Below are 16,532 nucleotides of genomic sequence, written 5' to 3' on the forward strand. Positions count from 1 at the left end.
TTCCTATTACAAGGGATTCACTCTTGAAAGGTAAGATGAAAATCATAACCTAAAATCTTCTTTTCATCCAAAAAAAGAAAAGATTTAGAACTCATTGTGGCGAAAGAAAAGGTAATTACACAAGTCGGTAAATTGCGGACTTCTATGCTAAGCAATTCGACATGACTAATAACTAAGAAATTGGAATGACCTGACTAAAATTAGATTGTAAAAGTGGCCAAAACTAGGTGCAAATATATCAGAATAATGTAAGTATTCTATTTCACTGCTAATGAATGATGCACAAAGATAGATATAGAAGAAAACGAAAATTGATCTTATGATGAACTCCTCAAACTCACTAATGAAATTATTGGGTTTCACTCACCAAAATAACTAGGGGCATAATATGACAGGTGCACTAACATAATAACTCTACATCATGATGAACAGAAAAAGGTTAACAACTACATTAGAGCACTAAAATTGTTGATAAAACTTCGGATAGGACTGTGGAGGTCAGGAGTTGACGGTAGTAACCTGCATTTTTCAGCCATGAGGGAAAGAAATGATGGGTATCATGTGAGCTAGACATAGAGGAATGATGTCAGCTGCTTCATGTCCACAATGACTGAAACAGTGCCCCTTCATTCTTGGCTGAAAGCAAAAAGCATTACAAGTCAATGCTGAAGCATACCCTCCATACTGCAGTTCCTGAATGAAAATTCTTAATCAATGAGATAGGTGGATTTTCTTGTACCGCCAGTTGCTTCAAAAATACCAGAGAATTATTTTCAAACCTGAAATAACCTAATGATTGGGAAACATTTATTCACAAGCAATATTGAAAGTTAATGTATAGCATATTCTGCAGAGCAATAATGTATTTCAATCAAATGCTAGGACAAATATTGGCTATTTATTGCTTTTCTTTTTCATTTTCGAGGAGATAATTTTTCCTAAATTTCAAGGGTTCGAGAACAAAGCTTGACATAGAGTAGCCATGGCGGTAAAATATAAAAAGATTTCTGGCGCTAATGCCAGTTTTAGCGATTCATTTCAAACATCAATGATAATCAATGCTAATCGAATCAGGACGTGCGAAAACTGCTGATGTCCATTTTTCCAGTCTTAAGCTTTTTTGAATTCATAATTCTTTTCCGAGTTAGTTGTAGCCACGAAAGTGGCGTTGGATCCCAAAACAAGTCCTTTCATCACTTTTGTGGTTGTATCAACTCTTTAAAGTAGTATGAACTCAACAAAACTTACGATTGGAAAATTGGACGTTGGCGGTTTTCGCAAGTCCCGATTCAATTAAGGCTAGAAATTTGAGCCTGATGTTCTCAACAGAATCAGAGAACATTACTAAGGCATAAAAAACTGAAAATTTTCCTACCACCCAAATAGATTTTTCTCATACAATGTACAGATAGTTTCAGTTTCCGTTTCAGGCCCTATTTCCTGACTCCATTGCAAAAATTAAAAAATAAATAAATTCTTCATTCAATAAATAAAAGTCTTGGAGGGCTGTGATAAAAGTCAGCACATGAAAAAAACACCTAATGGAAATGGCTGATGGTCTCCTTCGACTTGAGTGTTGCCATATATTTATTTCACCTTTCAACCAATCTTGTACTTCGATGCTTAATATTTTGTAGTACCATGTTTGATAATTCAACTGATGCAGCATTTACTCATTCAGAGTATTTAGGTTTTTTGACTAAGTTCGTTATTTTTGGATGTAAATTCGAAAGTCCTGCTTTTAGAAAAACTAAAATTACTGAAAATTAAGTTGCGCACTTCATATGAATTACACGTTTTACAGTCGATGACTATTCTAGCAGATGTTTTAATTTTTATCAATAAATTATTCTTTTCTAGCGTGAAAGGAGGAAGGACAGATTTGTCAGGTAATTTGTCTCACAGATAAATGCATGCTCAAAACCAACAGACATCTCGTAGATTTTGTTTCATGGTGAAAGCAGGACATTCAAATTGTTTGAAATCAATGTCAACTCAAACAGCTAAGATCTCGATCAGAAGATGGCTTCGAGAGAAATTCATTAGACCAATAGTTTTCTGCATTTAAGTTTGATGAAAACACGCAAGGTGTACTAATTGAATTGAGACCGTGTCATGAAGTCTGTTGAAAAGAACATGCATCCTGCTTCGCAGTGTGTAGTCCTAGATGATTTTTACGGGACAATATTCTTTGGCTATCAGATTAATTTCCAGACAATTGGCCTCTGGACAAGGTATGAATTGAAGCACAATGCAACATACTTCCTTTTGAAAAGTACACAACTAGTACGGAAATCAATTCCTAAATTCGATATGAAAGTTTACGATTTACACTGGTTTAATGGCAAAAATACAAATGATGTCATTTGTCTCATGTAACTTCCATTTGATGTGTGTAGAAATACTTGCTAATTAATATCTCATTAGACAATGAATTTCTGATCTGCCCAATGGGTGAACTGTTTTCTACATTGATTTCTGAGGGAGAAGAACGTTCACTTCTCGTCCAGACCTTGTCGAGTGGTCCTTTGGTCGAAGATCTGATTTTTTGTCTAATCTATTATGTAGTTCTAAACAGAGGTAAATGAGAAATTAAATGTTTTTCAATATAGTGTTATAAGGATTTGTGAAGACAAGAAAATTCCGTACAACCCATTATTAAGCGAAATTAATTGATACAAAGGCTGTGTCCAAAAAATTGAGAGTTGGCCGATTCAGAGCAAACTGTTTGGGATATCAAAATGCCGGCCGAGAGAGGTTAAAGCTTGTTGCATTACCTTCCTGACGAGTTCTTGTTGAGCTCGTTCGGTCAAAAATTAACTTTACAGCAACATTTTTACAGGACATATGAAAGAGTCCTCCCCCTTTTCTGAGTTGTTTAACTTTTAAACTCCACTCCGCATGGAAAAACTAAGACCATGAAAATAAAATAGGTAAGCTAGCTTGAGTCGTATAGTACATCTTTCCTCCCGCCCCCAAAAAATTCCGGTGAAAAAAAACCAATGCCTCACGAATTGAGCTCAACGAAGGCTTGGTAAAAAACTAATGAAATAAGCTGAGAGCTCTCGAAAGCCGCATTCCCACATCTTAAAAAAAGTCCTCTTAAAATAACACAACTCTCAATTTGTTGATGGAACAGCCTTAGTAGCTCTGACCAATATTCTCACTTTCGAGTAAAAAGTGGAGGGATAAATAAAATTTGGCAAAGCAGCAGTGGTCTTTCAACAAAGGAGTGATTTATTTGTATAAAAACATAAAAACAATAGATACATACAGTTCATAGTATTTAGTCATTTATAACAAATGAATACGCCTAGTTGAAAAGACCTGTAACAGACAAAGAAAACTCCAATTAAAATTGATTCATTAGTATGCTTCATGGCTGGTGTGGTTAAGGTGTCATCTGCAGAAATAATAATCCATTTCCCCCACCATGTCAAATTTTTCAGCGCTAAGGAATACCCAGAAAACAACTACCCCAAGTCTTAACTCATTTGGATGATAGATCTGCTTTAAGAGCATGCTGCATAAAAATTACATGATTCATTTTTAAAAAGTTAACTTTACTTTCCCAAAAAAGATATCTTTGGACGGGCAAAAAAGAAATCTCGCATGATTTTGAGCACAATAATTCAGAACTTTCAGATTGACCACCCTACCTACATTCCTTAGATTGCAGGAGTTCTTCAAGTTTTTCAACAAGTTCACTGCCGGTCAGGCAGTGTGACCTATAATAACAGGGGCCAACTGCTCAGATGAGAAAATAAGCACTTTCAAAATAAATTTGTCTATGTTGCCTAAAATTAGAGGAGCGTACTATCTTTCAGCATTAGGTCAAACTTGCGATGTCAAAAAACATTCACTGGTGATGTCACGATCAGTTCGAAAGATTTCAGCTAGTATAGTGCAACAGATTCTTTGGCTCATGGAGTGATTTCCCTTGAGTATCACAGTTTGGGAGGAAATGCGCGCTGAAGTACCAGAAAGGAGGTATGCTACAGGGTTGCCACAGAGTTTGGAAAAGTAAATTTTCTGATATTCCCCTGACACATTTTGGTTAAATTCCCTGACAATTAAACAAGTGCTAGATTTTTAAAAAGACGATCAGAAATGGTTTTCAGGCAAAATTCCTTGTTCGAAAGGTCAAACTCACTCCAGAAAGCAAACGAAGGTGATTTGACAATTTTTGCCTGAAATTTTCGCCATTTTCCCTGACTTTTTAAAATTCCCTGACGTTTCCCGATATTCCCTGATTGTGGCAACCCTGTATGTATAATTGTTTAATGATAGACAAAAAAATTAAGGCATGACTGGCAAACTTACTGAAACCCATATCGTCGTCAGATTCTTCACTCTCTTCTTTCTTCTTCTCCTCTTTCTTCTCTTCTTTCTTGTCAGCTGCAGCTGCTGGGGCACCTATGAAGAAATGGAAACAGTTAAACATGATAGAAAACAGAAACACTAAAAATGAGAATAAATTGATTATTACCAGCCAATCTTAGAGTATCCTCTCATCATAAATTTTTCATTCATTTTTTTCAGCAGCTAATACATGCTAAGACTAATCACAGAGGACAAACAGTTCTTTGATGATTCAATTTATCTTACTGATAATGCAGGTAATCTACCGAGAGTTGCGCCTCGTGCTTCTAATGATAGGCTAAATGCAATCTGTGATAGCAAATACTTCCACAATTTTTACCCTTTTCACACAAAGTGATAACTTTTTTTTTTAAAATTTGAAGCGGAAATTGCTATTTTCAGCAGTTCCAACAGTATTTGCAGTGACCCTAAAACAGTGAAAGGATTCCAAAATTTTTAAAGATGAAGCAACAAGCACAATTTTTGCATTACCCAAAAAAAAAAAAAAAAAAAAAAAAAAAATTGAGAGCTTTCCAAAAAAACGGCAAACCTAGGATATTATCATCTCCTGCTTCTATTCAACGTTAGGACAACATATTAAAACCATAGGTCAATGAGGCCACTTACTTTAAGGCACTCAAAAGTGTAGCCACCATTTATAGCGTAGATTTTGCAAAGCCAAACAATGGCGCTACTGTGAGAAGAGGCATGGTCAGATCTGAAAAGGTTATTTAAAATCCATCTTTCTTCTGCAAAGTTTCTCTCCCAATCAGTTAGTCATGACAGAACATCTCACAGTAGTGCCATTGTTCGGCTTTGCAGAATCTACGCTATAAATGATGGCTACACTTTTGAGAGCCTAAAAGTAAGTGGTTTCAGTGACCTAAGGCATAAATATGTTGCCGTAACTAATATATACCCTACAATTGAAAATCTCCACTGTTCATCAGTAGTTCTTACTAACAAGACCGTATCAGCCAAGGGTTTTACGTATTTGGTCCCTTTATATTCAACAGTAAGTAAGTTCTCTCATTATGTATATATTTATCTTCACTTCTATCAGCAGCTAATACATGCCAAAAATAATCATTGAGAACATAGTGATGCTTCGGAAATAACAGGTAGACTTGAATGCTTTCGTCATTGGGATGCTATGATCAAGCTACAAGCCAGCATTTTCAGTATGTGCAAGGTACCAATATTTGACCTTTGTTCAGAGTTTAATGATTTATAGAGCCACCCGTAGTGGAAGAATACTCACCAGCTGCGGCAGCTCCAGCAGGGGCGGCACCAACACCAGATCCGACGTTCGTGATCAGATCTTTGACATTGATTCCTTCTAAAGATTTAGAGAAAAGACCAGCCCAGTAGGGTTCTACTTCTACATTGGCTGCCTTCAGGATGGTCTGGATTTTTTCACCCTGCAAAAAGACCAGATCATTAGTTGAGGAAATTCTACATCTGTGGATGATGCATGGAGCATGATTGAAATGTGGGCGAAATGCAATTGCGCATCCTTTTCTTTAATTGAACCCCCTTTCTTCGGAGATTGTGGGCTAAATTTGTAAGGTGCATAGTGGAACCAATGGGTAATTTTTAACCGTCAACATAATTAGAAAGTTATTCAATAGTGACGCTGTGAAAAGGTGCGTTTCGAAGCTTCACTTGGTCTCGTTAAGCGGTAGACAAGCACTGGTCTCATTGGAACAGGATGCTGTTGAGGTTACAACAGGAGAGACAGGATTCCCAGGCAGAAAATTTAAGAGAGTTTAGCTCAGTATACAGCAACAGCTTCACTGAGCTTCTATGGCGACAGGACATAGAAGAGTGAAGGCTTTGACGAGCATGAACAATACGCCTTACTGCCACCAGAACATAAATAATAGCTGCTTTTTCTAATGATACAATCATTCTCTGAGGCTTAACCTGCACCCATCGATAACAGAGTGCACGCACAGGCACATAACTTAGGGATTCACAAGAGGTGTCATCGGTTGAGTTGGCGCTTGCTTACATTCTGTTAGCATACGATTACGGTGCAGACTTCCGATATGGACCAAGAATAGGCTACGCTCACAATCGGGCCACAGTCACTATGGATGATTTTACCCCAGTCGCTTTCAAGCTGAACGTAAATGAATGCCAACTTGGCTGACGACACCTCTAGCTACTTGCAGACTACGGAAACACGAAACCTCCGGCTACTTGTAGACTCAAGGAACCTAGAGGTCTGTTGTGGACAATTTACGGTGGTGGTGCCATAATGCACAGTGGGATATAACATGGAAAAACTGGAATCTATTGACTGCATGTATCGAGTTCTCAGCAATGAGGGTGCTGAAATCAATGTAAGCAACCATTGCGGGAAGGATGGATAAGGAGGGAGATCAACAACTGCAGTTTGTGCTCTTAATATGAAGTATGAGAATTGTAAACTTTGAGGGGCGGTGTAACTTAAAATGACCAAAGTTTATTTCCTCATTTACAGAGGATGTGAAAGTAATCTTTCTCCGGAAGTGAAAACTAATCGAGCCGCATGGCTGAGGTTAGGCCATGTGAGACGACAAAAGGTAAGAGAAATTGCAAAGACTCTAGTCAACTTAATTCGAGAGGTAGGCTAGATAATGAGGAGCAATGAGAATTGTCTACTGGCCCTTGACAAAAAAGAGCCTATAGTTCTGAAATAAGAATTAAAAACACGTGGCGAAGGAAGCTTTGTACTCACGGTGACGGCGACATCGTCGTCGACAAGGACGAGAGCAGCGTAAACGCAAGCTAATTCAGCTTTTGTGGCGGCCATTTTACGATGAAATTATTATAAAACTAATAGAAACTATGTCAAAATGAACAGGGACAAGCCCGAATCTCGGAAAACTCTCAATGGGAAAACGCTTCAAGACCCGTCACTTCGCGAAAATGGACGCGGCGCATGTCAACTTTCCAAGATGGAAGATTACACGGCCATGATGAATATATTGCGTGACGTAGGATGAAGATTGACGAATCAAACATCACTATTAGTGGACTCGGTGACATCATACGAAAAGTGAACTTCCATTGGTGGATTGCAATTGAGGGTACAATGGCGGTTGATTCGATTTTGCGCGCTTAAACTTTTCGAGCGCCTCATCGGACAAACGTTGAAGCCACAAAAAGACGGAATGGATCACTAGACAAGGTACGAATTTAAGCATTCTGATACATGTTTCTTAACCAGAATTTCATGTAGAATACGATTCGCGCAACGAAAATTACTAAAACCAACTCCTAACGAAGATATTAACGTTTTTATTTCACATTGATTACCAGGGATTTGAACTTCCCGCTCACAAGAAACTCAAAGCTCTACGTGAGTCAAATTGCGCACAACGGTTTCAGCAAGCTTCTCAATCGAGCAATGTTCATTTTCCCTCATGTGTTGTTGAAACTATAAGCAATTTGCTAGAGCTGAGCCAAAGCGTCAAGATTGAGGTTGCCAGATTTTTATATTGCAGAGACTGTCATGATAAACGTTTAGCGCACGATGTGAATCACGTAGAGCATTGAGTTTTCATGAGCGGGTGGTTTGAATTCACGAATTAAGAATCATTAAATATCTTCGTACGGAGTTGATTTCGGTAATTTTCGTTATACGCATAGTGTTTTACGTGAAATTTTGGTTAAGAAACATGCATCAGAATGCTGAAATTCGTACCTTGTCTAGTGGTCCATTCGACGGCGATGTTTCGAAATTTTTGCTTCGTCTTCATTTATAAAGGAATATTACTGGCGTTTTTACATAGAATCTTCAGAAAATATCTTCCACTGAGCAAAGAAAAACCAGGCAAAATTGTATCCTGTAATGATGATCTGTACCTAATCCTTTTGGAATGTAGGATGAAACAGGAAGCCTGCAAAGTCGCAAACCGATAAGCCCTGCATAGACGATCAAATTCCCGAACCAATTCCGATCAAAGTAGCATCAAAGTGTCGGGAGTCATCAGTCTCAAACTCATTAATTTGCTTCATTTATAAATGAAAACTTGGCAGAAATGTTTCCTGTGGCAGGAAATGATGAATGGTGGCACTCCGTTCTGATTTTACTTCGAACAAAAAAGTGCGGCCCGTCAAAATTTGATGGTAGATGGTGTCTACTTTGATCGGAATTTGATCGTCTATGCAGGGCTACATACGTGATTTGGTAGTTTTTACATCAAAAGTATTCCATGACCAAAAATAATAAAAGCTGGAGGTACAAAAATTCCTACGTGGATTGTATTTGGACTTTTCTAAGTAGATTGGATAAATAAATGTATGTAATCAAGCCTAAGTAGTTGTAAACTAAAGTACCACTGGTGCTGGGTTTTGATCGGATTTGATAAAAAATGACATTTTTTGACTAGTACTTGATCATTTCACAGGCAAATACATACTTTAATTTTTGACGGTACTGAATGAACCACACCATCATATAACAGGGACAGTTAAAAAAATGTAATCTCAATCGCAGCTTATTCATAAGGTAAAGGGTCGATAATTTGATGAGAGTAAGCCCAATTCATTATCAAAAAATTATATCATTTTATTGAAATTTACAACACTTCAATCAGTCAGGTTTTTGAACTGCATAATAATAGGTTCAAGACTTGGAGTTTTTCAGCTTTTCTTGATATTTTCCTACCTATTCATAATACTTCACTTTCATTGAGTATACACGAACACTTGTCTCAAATTAGACATTAAATTAATTAATAAAATACGACAATTAGGTGATTGGAGAATGTTGCAAGAGACATGACACATGCAAATTTCGTAGACAATAACACATTTATGAAAAACTATCATTAGCTTTACCGCATATCAAGGAATTATGGTTAACAACAAAAAAGATCTCTGAATAACCTTTGATGGTTTAATTTATCAACAAGGCAGATTACTTGTTTAGAGATTGTACAAGAGGATGGCAAACTTTTTTCCAAGCTCATAATCTTTGATGTAGACAGTTCAAAATGGACGAATAAAGTAACAGAGGTGTAACATGAATGAAGTTATTGGGTAAAAGTAACAATCAACTATTCTTAATGTTACAATACTCAATTTGTTAGAATAGTCAACTTTTCGCAAGAGGATTCGGTTCAATCTGTACCGACTGGCTGTCAACCTCAGTTACAACAAAACAAAATTCCTTTCGATTACAACGTTGATTTTCCTGATTGGCAGCAATGACCACAACCTTCAAAGTTACAGAATTGGTCCGAAGTTATTAAACCACAACAGAGAGTGAAGAGTCTTTAAGTTTTTCTCTCAATGGTGAAAACTATGTCTATCTGTTTGAAAAAATGAATCAAATCCACTAATGAGAAAACCAATGTATGGACATTCGAAGAACCTCAAAATAAATATCAGAGGATGCCAATAATGAGGGAAAAACTTAGAGTTTGAGAAGGTTTTTGGGTACCTGATGACATTTTTAAAAACTTGGGACTAACAAGAATAACGACTTGCTATTGTTGGAGACCAATAGTTAAAAAAACTTTAAAACCCATACTATATTACGAAAATACATACAAATATTCACTTTTGAAGTATAAGATACCTCAATTTGATTTTTTATCTTAATTATCCTTAATGAAATTGTTGAGAAAATACCAGAAGGTACTTTCACGAACTAACTGTTTCCTGTTATGTTGGTGTGATTTGAAGACTCATTATGATGTATTGGTCGTTGTGCAACCTGCATGCATTGGAGTTGCTTACACACGAAGAAGACTCATTTTGATGCGAGATCAGGTTTTACCCGGGAAGAATCCTGGTGCATTTAATGTAAAGGCAATGAAAATCGGACATCCAAGAACGTTGAAATTACTCACTTGATCAGGCCAGACTGCAACAGAGCAAAACATGATAGTTAAACTTAGATTCCAGATTATGAGGGAGAAAAACTTAGAAACTAACAAGTAGAACTTGTAAGATCGAGGCTCATTAACTTGAGAGGTGTAAAATCAAGCACTTCTTAAGCATTTTTAGGCTCATTTAAAAAAAAAAAAAAAAAAAAAAAAAAAAAAAACTTGTTTTGTCCTATCACAAACTTTAGGAGCAGCAACTGAAAGAGAATGGGTAGTTGATGCATGCAGCAGATGCACCATATTTATAGGGGTGGGAATATGAGCGACCTAGCAAGCAGCTTCAGGATTGGCTAGTGGTGATGGCATCACAATCTCAAATGCAATGACATTGAGGTAGATTTAACTATAAGAATTCTGATTCTGGTGCTTGAAGAGGATTGGTTCTTGGTGGAGCTTGGGTTGTTAAACGCTTACCCAATAATTATGTTAATAAAGATCAGATGATTCAGGCTAGCAGCCAATAGCATCACTAAATTAAGTTTAGATCTAGTCTTACCATTGAGCTTGAGACTTAATATCAGGGAAGAAGATCAGGGCTTTCACTGACTTACTTTGTTTCAGATATAATTAGAATAAGGTTTTTAAGTAACTATTATTCCTAACAGGTAAAATTAAAGTTCATCCAAAGTATGGAAATGATTCATATTTTGGATACATTTTTAAGGATGCTATTGTAATGGGGAATCTGAAAATTAATAATCCTAACAAGTCATTGGACAAAAGACCCATTAAGGTGAATCCAGGGTTCGATTAGGGATAATTCAAGATTGAGAATTTCACTTTCCTTCGACGATTACTGAAATAAAATTCCTCGAATTATGAAAAGCAGATCCACAAGATATAGATTTATTTTTGCTTGATTTTTTGAGCCAAAAATATTGGCAATTAGAATTACAAGCGCAGAGAAAGTACGGCTGAAACTTTCAGCTCAGAGGCGGCGGCTGAGCGCACAACGGAATCCCTTGTGTTCTGTCTCTCTCTCTCTCCATTGCCGCAATGGGAATTACTTTCCGCCGTAGTTAAGACTTTATTTTTGGGAATTTTGAGAAGATTTTTTTACTGAGTGTTCCTCAAGTATGTTGTCATATCCCCTGGATCTCCAATCTTGAATAAGTATTACGGTTTTTATTATTTTGGCAAATATATGGGGCTGTTCTGAGCAGCGCGAAGTGGTGGCCAAATCGCGAAGTTCCAAGCCTGGATTCACCTTAAGAGGTGTCAAGTAAGATTTTTTCTCTTCTCTCTGACTTTCAATGTTTCCCCTGATGCTTGGATTATTTTCCATCTTCCTGACTTTCCCTGACTTTTTTTCACCTTTTTTCCCACACCAAGAGAAACGCAAAAATTGTCACAGCTCTGTGAGAGGTGCTCGTAGGGGCTCAAATTTCCAAAGGAAAAATACACCACAGATCGGACAAAAGCACTGCGGAGCTGAGTATTGAAGCACAATGAAGTAATGGAAAAAATTAGAATCTTGCACTGGAATTCACAGTTCTACTGGTTATGCATTTTCCTTCCCTCACTGGTTTCATCTACCTACCTGGCTTTTCCAGTTTTCTCAGTCGTTAGACACAATGCATTACCAATATGTGTCAACTAATCTCTTTTGGACTCACCTGTCAATCAGTGTTGATCTCATTTGAGATGTAATATTCGAAGGTTTTTGATCATTCAACCGGAATATACTTTCAATGACAGATATTTCTGTTGTTGTTGTGGGAAGTCCTACAAAGGCACACCAATCATTAACTACCATTCCAGCTCCAATTAGTTCTGATCCTTGATTGATAGTGCCCGCCTGAGAAAGAAAGAAAAGAAAATGGTGCAAATGAGATAGCTTCAGTAAAAAGTAACGAAATAGATAGCTACTAAATCTGAAAGCAATCAAAGTTTCTCAAATGAGGTGAGACAATTTGTCGTTGTAGGTTTACAAATACACCTAAATCTACCATTTACATGGAGATTCAATTCCTACAAAATATATCATTCTATGTGTCAGCTTCCTGATAGGTACCTGAAATAGATGCAGGCAAAATTTTTACGATATAAACGGTTGGCAGATGGGACAGCTAAGTTCTCCTGAAGTTCACTTCAAGCTGCAAAGGACAGCAGACTCAATCTTAAATCATGGCAAATCAATCCCTTACAAAACACAGTGGACGTTGTTGGCTGAAAAGACACAGCATTACGCTGAAACTGAACTTCAGGAGGACTTGCGCACAATAATGATTCATGAGTGTACACACAGTAAGATTCTACATGTAAGTATAAAATCGCCAAGGGCATAATAAGAATCTGATTTTGACTGAAGCTTTTTAGAGTATTGTCTTTCCTTGTTTGAGCAGTAACTTTTAAAACTTTCAGAGCTTTATTTATTAAATGAGTTGGAGATTAATATTTTAGGTAATTTTTATTAAATGTCTTAGGGAAAGTCCTACACGCTTCAGGAATTCTCCTATGAAGCCTAGAGCAATTGCTGGTTTGATGATTGGATCAAACTATAATACCTCATTCGAGGGAAACCATCACTTAATTCAAAAGCTTGTTTTTCACTCAATTATTTTATGATGACTTTTTGAATGAATACAAATTAAAGTGACCAGAAAGTCACTGACTGAGTAAGGAGAAAATTGCGGCAAGAAAAGAATCCACTTACAACAATAGGCACTTGTAGTAGTGTAGCTAATTCATCTTGATCTTGTGTTGAAGTGTTCGGATGCACCAGACCACCTTGGTTAGAAAGAGAACAATATGATCCAACAAGCGGGTTTGAGGCGATTGTGTGACGGAATACTTCTACTTTTAATGTGTCTGCAATTATGTCTTCTGTTTCCTAAATTAAGCATGAAAAGAAAAACATTACCCAATGAAAATGGAGTCGAACTTTATATACATAGAAAAAAATTCTATCTTCAGTAACAATTAAATCCTTTCAGTGCCTTGAGCACAGCATCTGTGTTCAGCAAATTCCTATCCTACCCGCAGCATTTTCCCCGTAACTCAGCAACCTTCACTCACTGTCAGAAGTATTCATATTTGTAGCTCTACCCTTCCATCAAGATCCAAACCACAATTTTAGCCCTCCCTCCGAAGAGTGTTGTGACTTGTTTGCATTACAATCACTTTCCGTTGTGGGGTGTGTACATGCAGAATCTAGTCTGGTAATGATAGGGTCAAACACTTTGGCCTGACGATACCTATTTTACTACACTTTTGATCCAATGGTAAAGTCTAGGAAATTCAAACCAAATAACCATCCGATCGATCTTTTCTGGGTATCTATACAGGGGTGAATTGTCAATGCTGCTATCGACGTCAGAAAAAATCAAACTGATGTTAGAATAGGAACACATTTACTTTTCTAATGAGATGCTATTTTCTACATTTGAAGGAATGGAGTGAAAATCAAGGCCATCGATTATCACTGTATTTTGTTTATCTTTAGGAATTGTCAGCCTTGACAATAAAGTAAAAAGGCTGTTCCTGGATTTTAAGGCATTTCATAAAATGTTTGATTACTTATGCAGAAATTTTCATCGCATACTGATAATTTTCATTCAATAGACAAATTAGGAAATTCAAGAATTTTTACGATGGACCAAGTGAAAGGTAGAGAGAGAAAAATTTTCAGCAACCTTCTTCATACTGAATTCAGTAATTTTACTTATTTATCAATGCTGAGGTACTGTTACCGAAATGAGAAGGTGCTTAATACTTACTCTATCAATATCCGGGTGAACCAGGGCAACATAGTCATTGCAAGCTACAACGTTGCCTAGTGCTGAAAGTCTTTCTTCCACTCTCTGTAGCTTTACTGAGTCTGGTAAAGTGTTGCGCAGATATTGCAGCTCTGTGTCAGTGGTTGAGTTTGGAACGAGCAAGCCATGTCTATTACCTGTTGAAAAAAAGGTAGAGGGTCAAAATGACACAAGTTCAAATCTATCCGTAAATCTATGATTGAAAGGAGACATTTGAAAGCTCCAGCTGGCTGGTTTTTCCTCTACTTAGTGTGGATAAATGTTTTTTTTAGTTTATGTAGGCTAGCATCAAGACAGAACACTATGAGATTTTTCTTTCACTGATTGGCAAGTTCATCAATATACCTATATCAATTGAGCACTAGGTACTTGAGAATACGGTTGTGTTCAGTCAGAAATTTCACCATAATCGTTAGCATCTTCAGTGACATTAGCACTTAGACATAGATGAGTTTGAGAACTAATTGTTAGGAGGGTAATTGATGGTGCTGCCAATCATTGAAAGAAACCTTCATCTGGCACTTGATAGGATATAATCTCCTACTTGCCTGTAGTTAATAAATTACTAATTTCCAAACAATTCCTACATTTAAAAATCACATTCATGCAGTATAAGTACAAACATGACGCTATTCTCCAGGTTTTAAGTATAACTCACTGGAATAACTTTTAAAAGAGAATTTCAAAACATTTGAAAGCTAGCTTTTTTCATTAACTTACAAGTAAAATCACGATTCTTAAGGTTCAGCAAGTTACTATCAAAATTAAAATTCAGTTTTCCATAGAAGAATTTGAAGGACATGGATTCATGAGATAAATAAAACCTCAAATACAGGTAAAAGAAACTCACCAACAGATAAACGACCTATGATTCTGCAGCCAGCCATTGATGTACGGATTACTGGAATCTGGTCGCCTACCTCTGCTTCAAAAATGCTAAGAAAGGAAGGAAAACAGAAACATTTCAGAAAAAGAAATAATTGTTATGAGGATGAAGATAATACTGCTAGTGTTGTATATTTGGTAGTACTAACGGCTGATGGTTCTGCCGTGATAGCAAAGAGAGCAGTAAGTGTCAAATTTTCGAAACTGAGTTTCCTTCAAAATTCATCTCTCTTAGATGACTCTTTAAGATGAAATCACTGAAATTGCTAAAACAGCAAAATTCATGTTAATTGTATCATAACGAGACATATGAGAAAGCGATGTAAGTGCGCAAAAAATGATACAGTTTAAGGCAAGACAGTAGTAAGTGACAATAATCCTCCAGAGAGCCGAAGAAAACAGTGCTTTCGAGTAAAGTGCCGACCTTTTCTACAAATTTCTAACCTGAAAAAGTGCTTGTTGTGTTTCCAATGTGCAACCATGAAAACATGCAGAAGATGGCACTTACGGCTGTCTTGTCTAACAATAATCTAGCATGAAGATGAGAAATACCTTTTCGATGTAGCTGAAGTAAAATCAGTCAATTCTTAATCATCCTAACGATTTCTAGGAGTCTTTTGGACGATTAGTGCCAATTTAACATAGAGCGGAGGCTTCTGTCAATTAACTATTCCGGTCAGAGGATTCTGAGCCCGTTATCTCAAAACTTGATTTTTGCACTTACTGCTTTCTTTGCTATCGCGGCAGGGTTGCTCACTGCCAACTATCAAATCTGAGTACATGCGCACTCAGCCATAGTGAAGCAGTAGGCTAGACAGCACCTCAAGATTTTTGGTTAACATAATTCAATTAGGTCTCTGAATGGCTTTCATAAAAATCTCAAAATGTGACATGCCAGGTCACGCGCTGCTGTAATATTGCGCAAGATAAGAGATGGGAATCAAGAGGATGGCATTATCTTACTAGGCACAAATGATATCACAAGAACTCTCATTCGCTTAGTTTCGGGAAAATGAACACTGAGAAGAGCTGGAGTAGGTAGTTTAACAGCATAAGAAAATTAATTAAAGCCGAAGCATTTACGAGCAACCTAACCTAAAAATAAAAACGTGACTGAGATAGGCAATGGCAAAAATGACATTTTGGATATCTCTGATTTGAGGCGGTTCCTAAAAAAATTCTTACTTGTAGAATACGTCATTTCCACCGAGAGAAACAAGACAATAAGAATTCGTCAATTTGCTGAAAACGCCGACTTCGTTGTTATTCTCAAATCTGCAACGCGTGGCCATGATCACCGAACTTTCCAAGAAACTCTTGATCGAAAAGGATGAAATTATAACACACGAGAGGAACTTGATGTGAGAAAGATCTACGTCCACTTTGACACAAAATTTGAGAGCTGAAATCTAAGTGATAATACAAAACAATGGGAAAGCGGAAAGCCCAAAGACAGCGAGCAAAGGGTTGGGTTGGGGATTTTATGGATTCACCTGGGATTCACGGGACGGGAACTTTTGGAACTTATGGATGTTTATCGCAATGGCGGCGGTATTTTGCATGTTGCCAAATGAATCAACCTTCAAATAAATTAAAATTGATTTCCATAGATATTTTTGTCACAAAGAGGGAATTTGAATTT

At 37.0% G+C, this 16,532-nt stretch overlaps 2 protein-coding genes across 2 annotated transcripts; both read right to left on the minus strand.

Annotated features, from left to right (window-relative positions):
* Positions 1–3,214: 3,214 nt before the first annotated feature.
* RpLP1 (Ribosomal protein LP1) lies at positions 3,215–7,294 on the minus strand. Its single transcript, XM_019045500.2, has 4 exons — positions 7,088–7,294; positions 5,624–5,783; positions 4,324–4,416; positions 3,215–3,327 (listed from the first exon to the last, which is right to left on the minus strand). Exons 1-4 carry the CDS (start codon positions 7,160–7,162, stop codon positions 3,314–3,316), a joined length of 342 nt encoding a protein of 113 aa, XP_018901045.1. The 5' UTR covers positions 7,163–7,294; the 3' UTR covers positions 3,215–3,313.
* Positions 7,295–8,898: 1,604 nt separating this feature from the next.
* eIF6 (eukaryotic translation initiation factor 6) lies at positions 8,899–16,407 on the minus strand. The gene is made up of 6 exons (XM_019045438.2): positions 16,076–16,407; positions 14,856–14,941; positions 13,967–14,142; positions 12,904–13,080; positions 11,864–12,045; positions 8,899–10,225 (listed from the first exon to the last, which is right to left on the minus strand). The coding sequence occupies exons 1-6, from the start codon at positions 16,180–16,182 to the stop codon at positions 10,216–10,218; spliced, it is 738 nt and encodes a 245-aa protein (XP_018900983.1). The 5' UTR covers positions 16,183–16,407; the 3' UTR covers positions 8,899–10,215.
* Positions 16,408–16,532: the final 125 nt, after the last annotated feature.

Source organism: Bemisia tabaci, chromosome 3 (genome assembly GCF_918797505.1).
Source record: "Bemisia tabaci chromosome 3, PGI_BMITA_v3".
Classification (NCBI taxonomy): Eukaryota; Metazoa; Arthropoda; class Insecta; order Hemiptera; family Aleyrodidae; genus Bemisia; species Bemisia tabaci.

Coding starts and splice junctions, on each gene's coding strand:
- RpLP1 (XM_019045500.2), bottom strand. CDS start 7,162: ATGGCCGCCACAAAAGCTGAATTAGCTTGCGTTTACGCTGCTCTCGTC. Junction 5,784..7,087: donor ACGACGATGTCGCCGTCACC/GTGAGTACAAAG, acceptor GTCTTTTTGCAG/GGTGAAAAAATCCAGACCAT. Junction 4,417..5,623: donor TGCTGGAGCTGCCGCAGCTG/GTGAGTATTCTT, acceptor ATTTCTTCATAG/GTGCCCCAGCAGCTGCAGCT.
- eIF6 (XM_019045438.2), bottom strand. CDS start 16,182: ATGGCCACGCGTTGCAGATTTGAGAATAACAACGAAGTCGGCGTTTTC. Junction 14,143..14,855: donor CATAGGTCGTTTATCTGTTG/GTGAGTTTCTTT, acceptor TTTTTTCAACAG/GTAATAGACATGGCTTGCTC. Junction 13,081..13,966: donor TTCACCCGGATATTGATAGA/GTAAGTATTAAG, acceptor TGCTTAATTTAG/GAAACAGAAGACATAATTGC.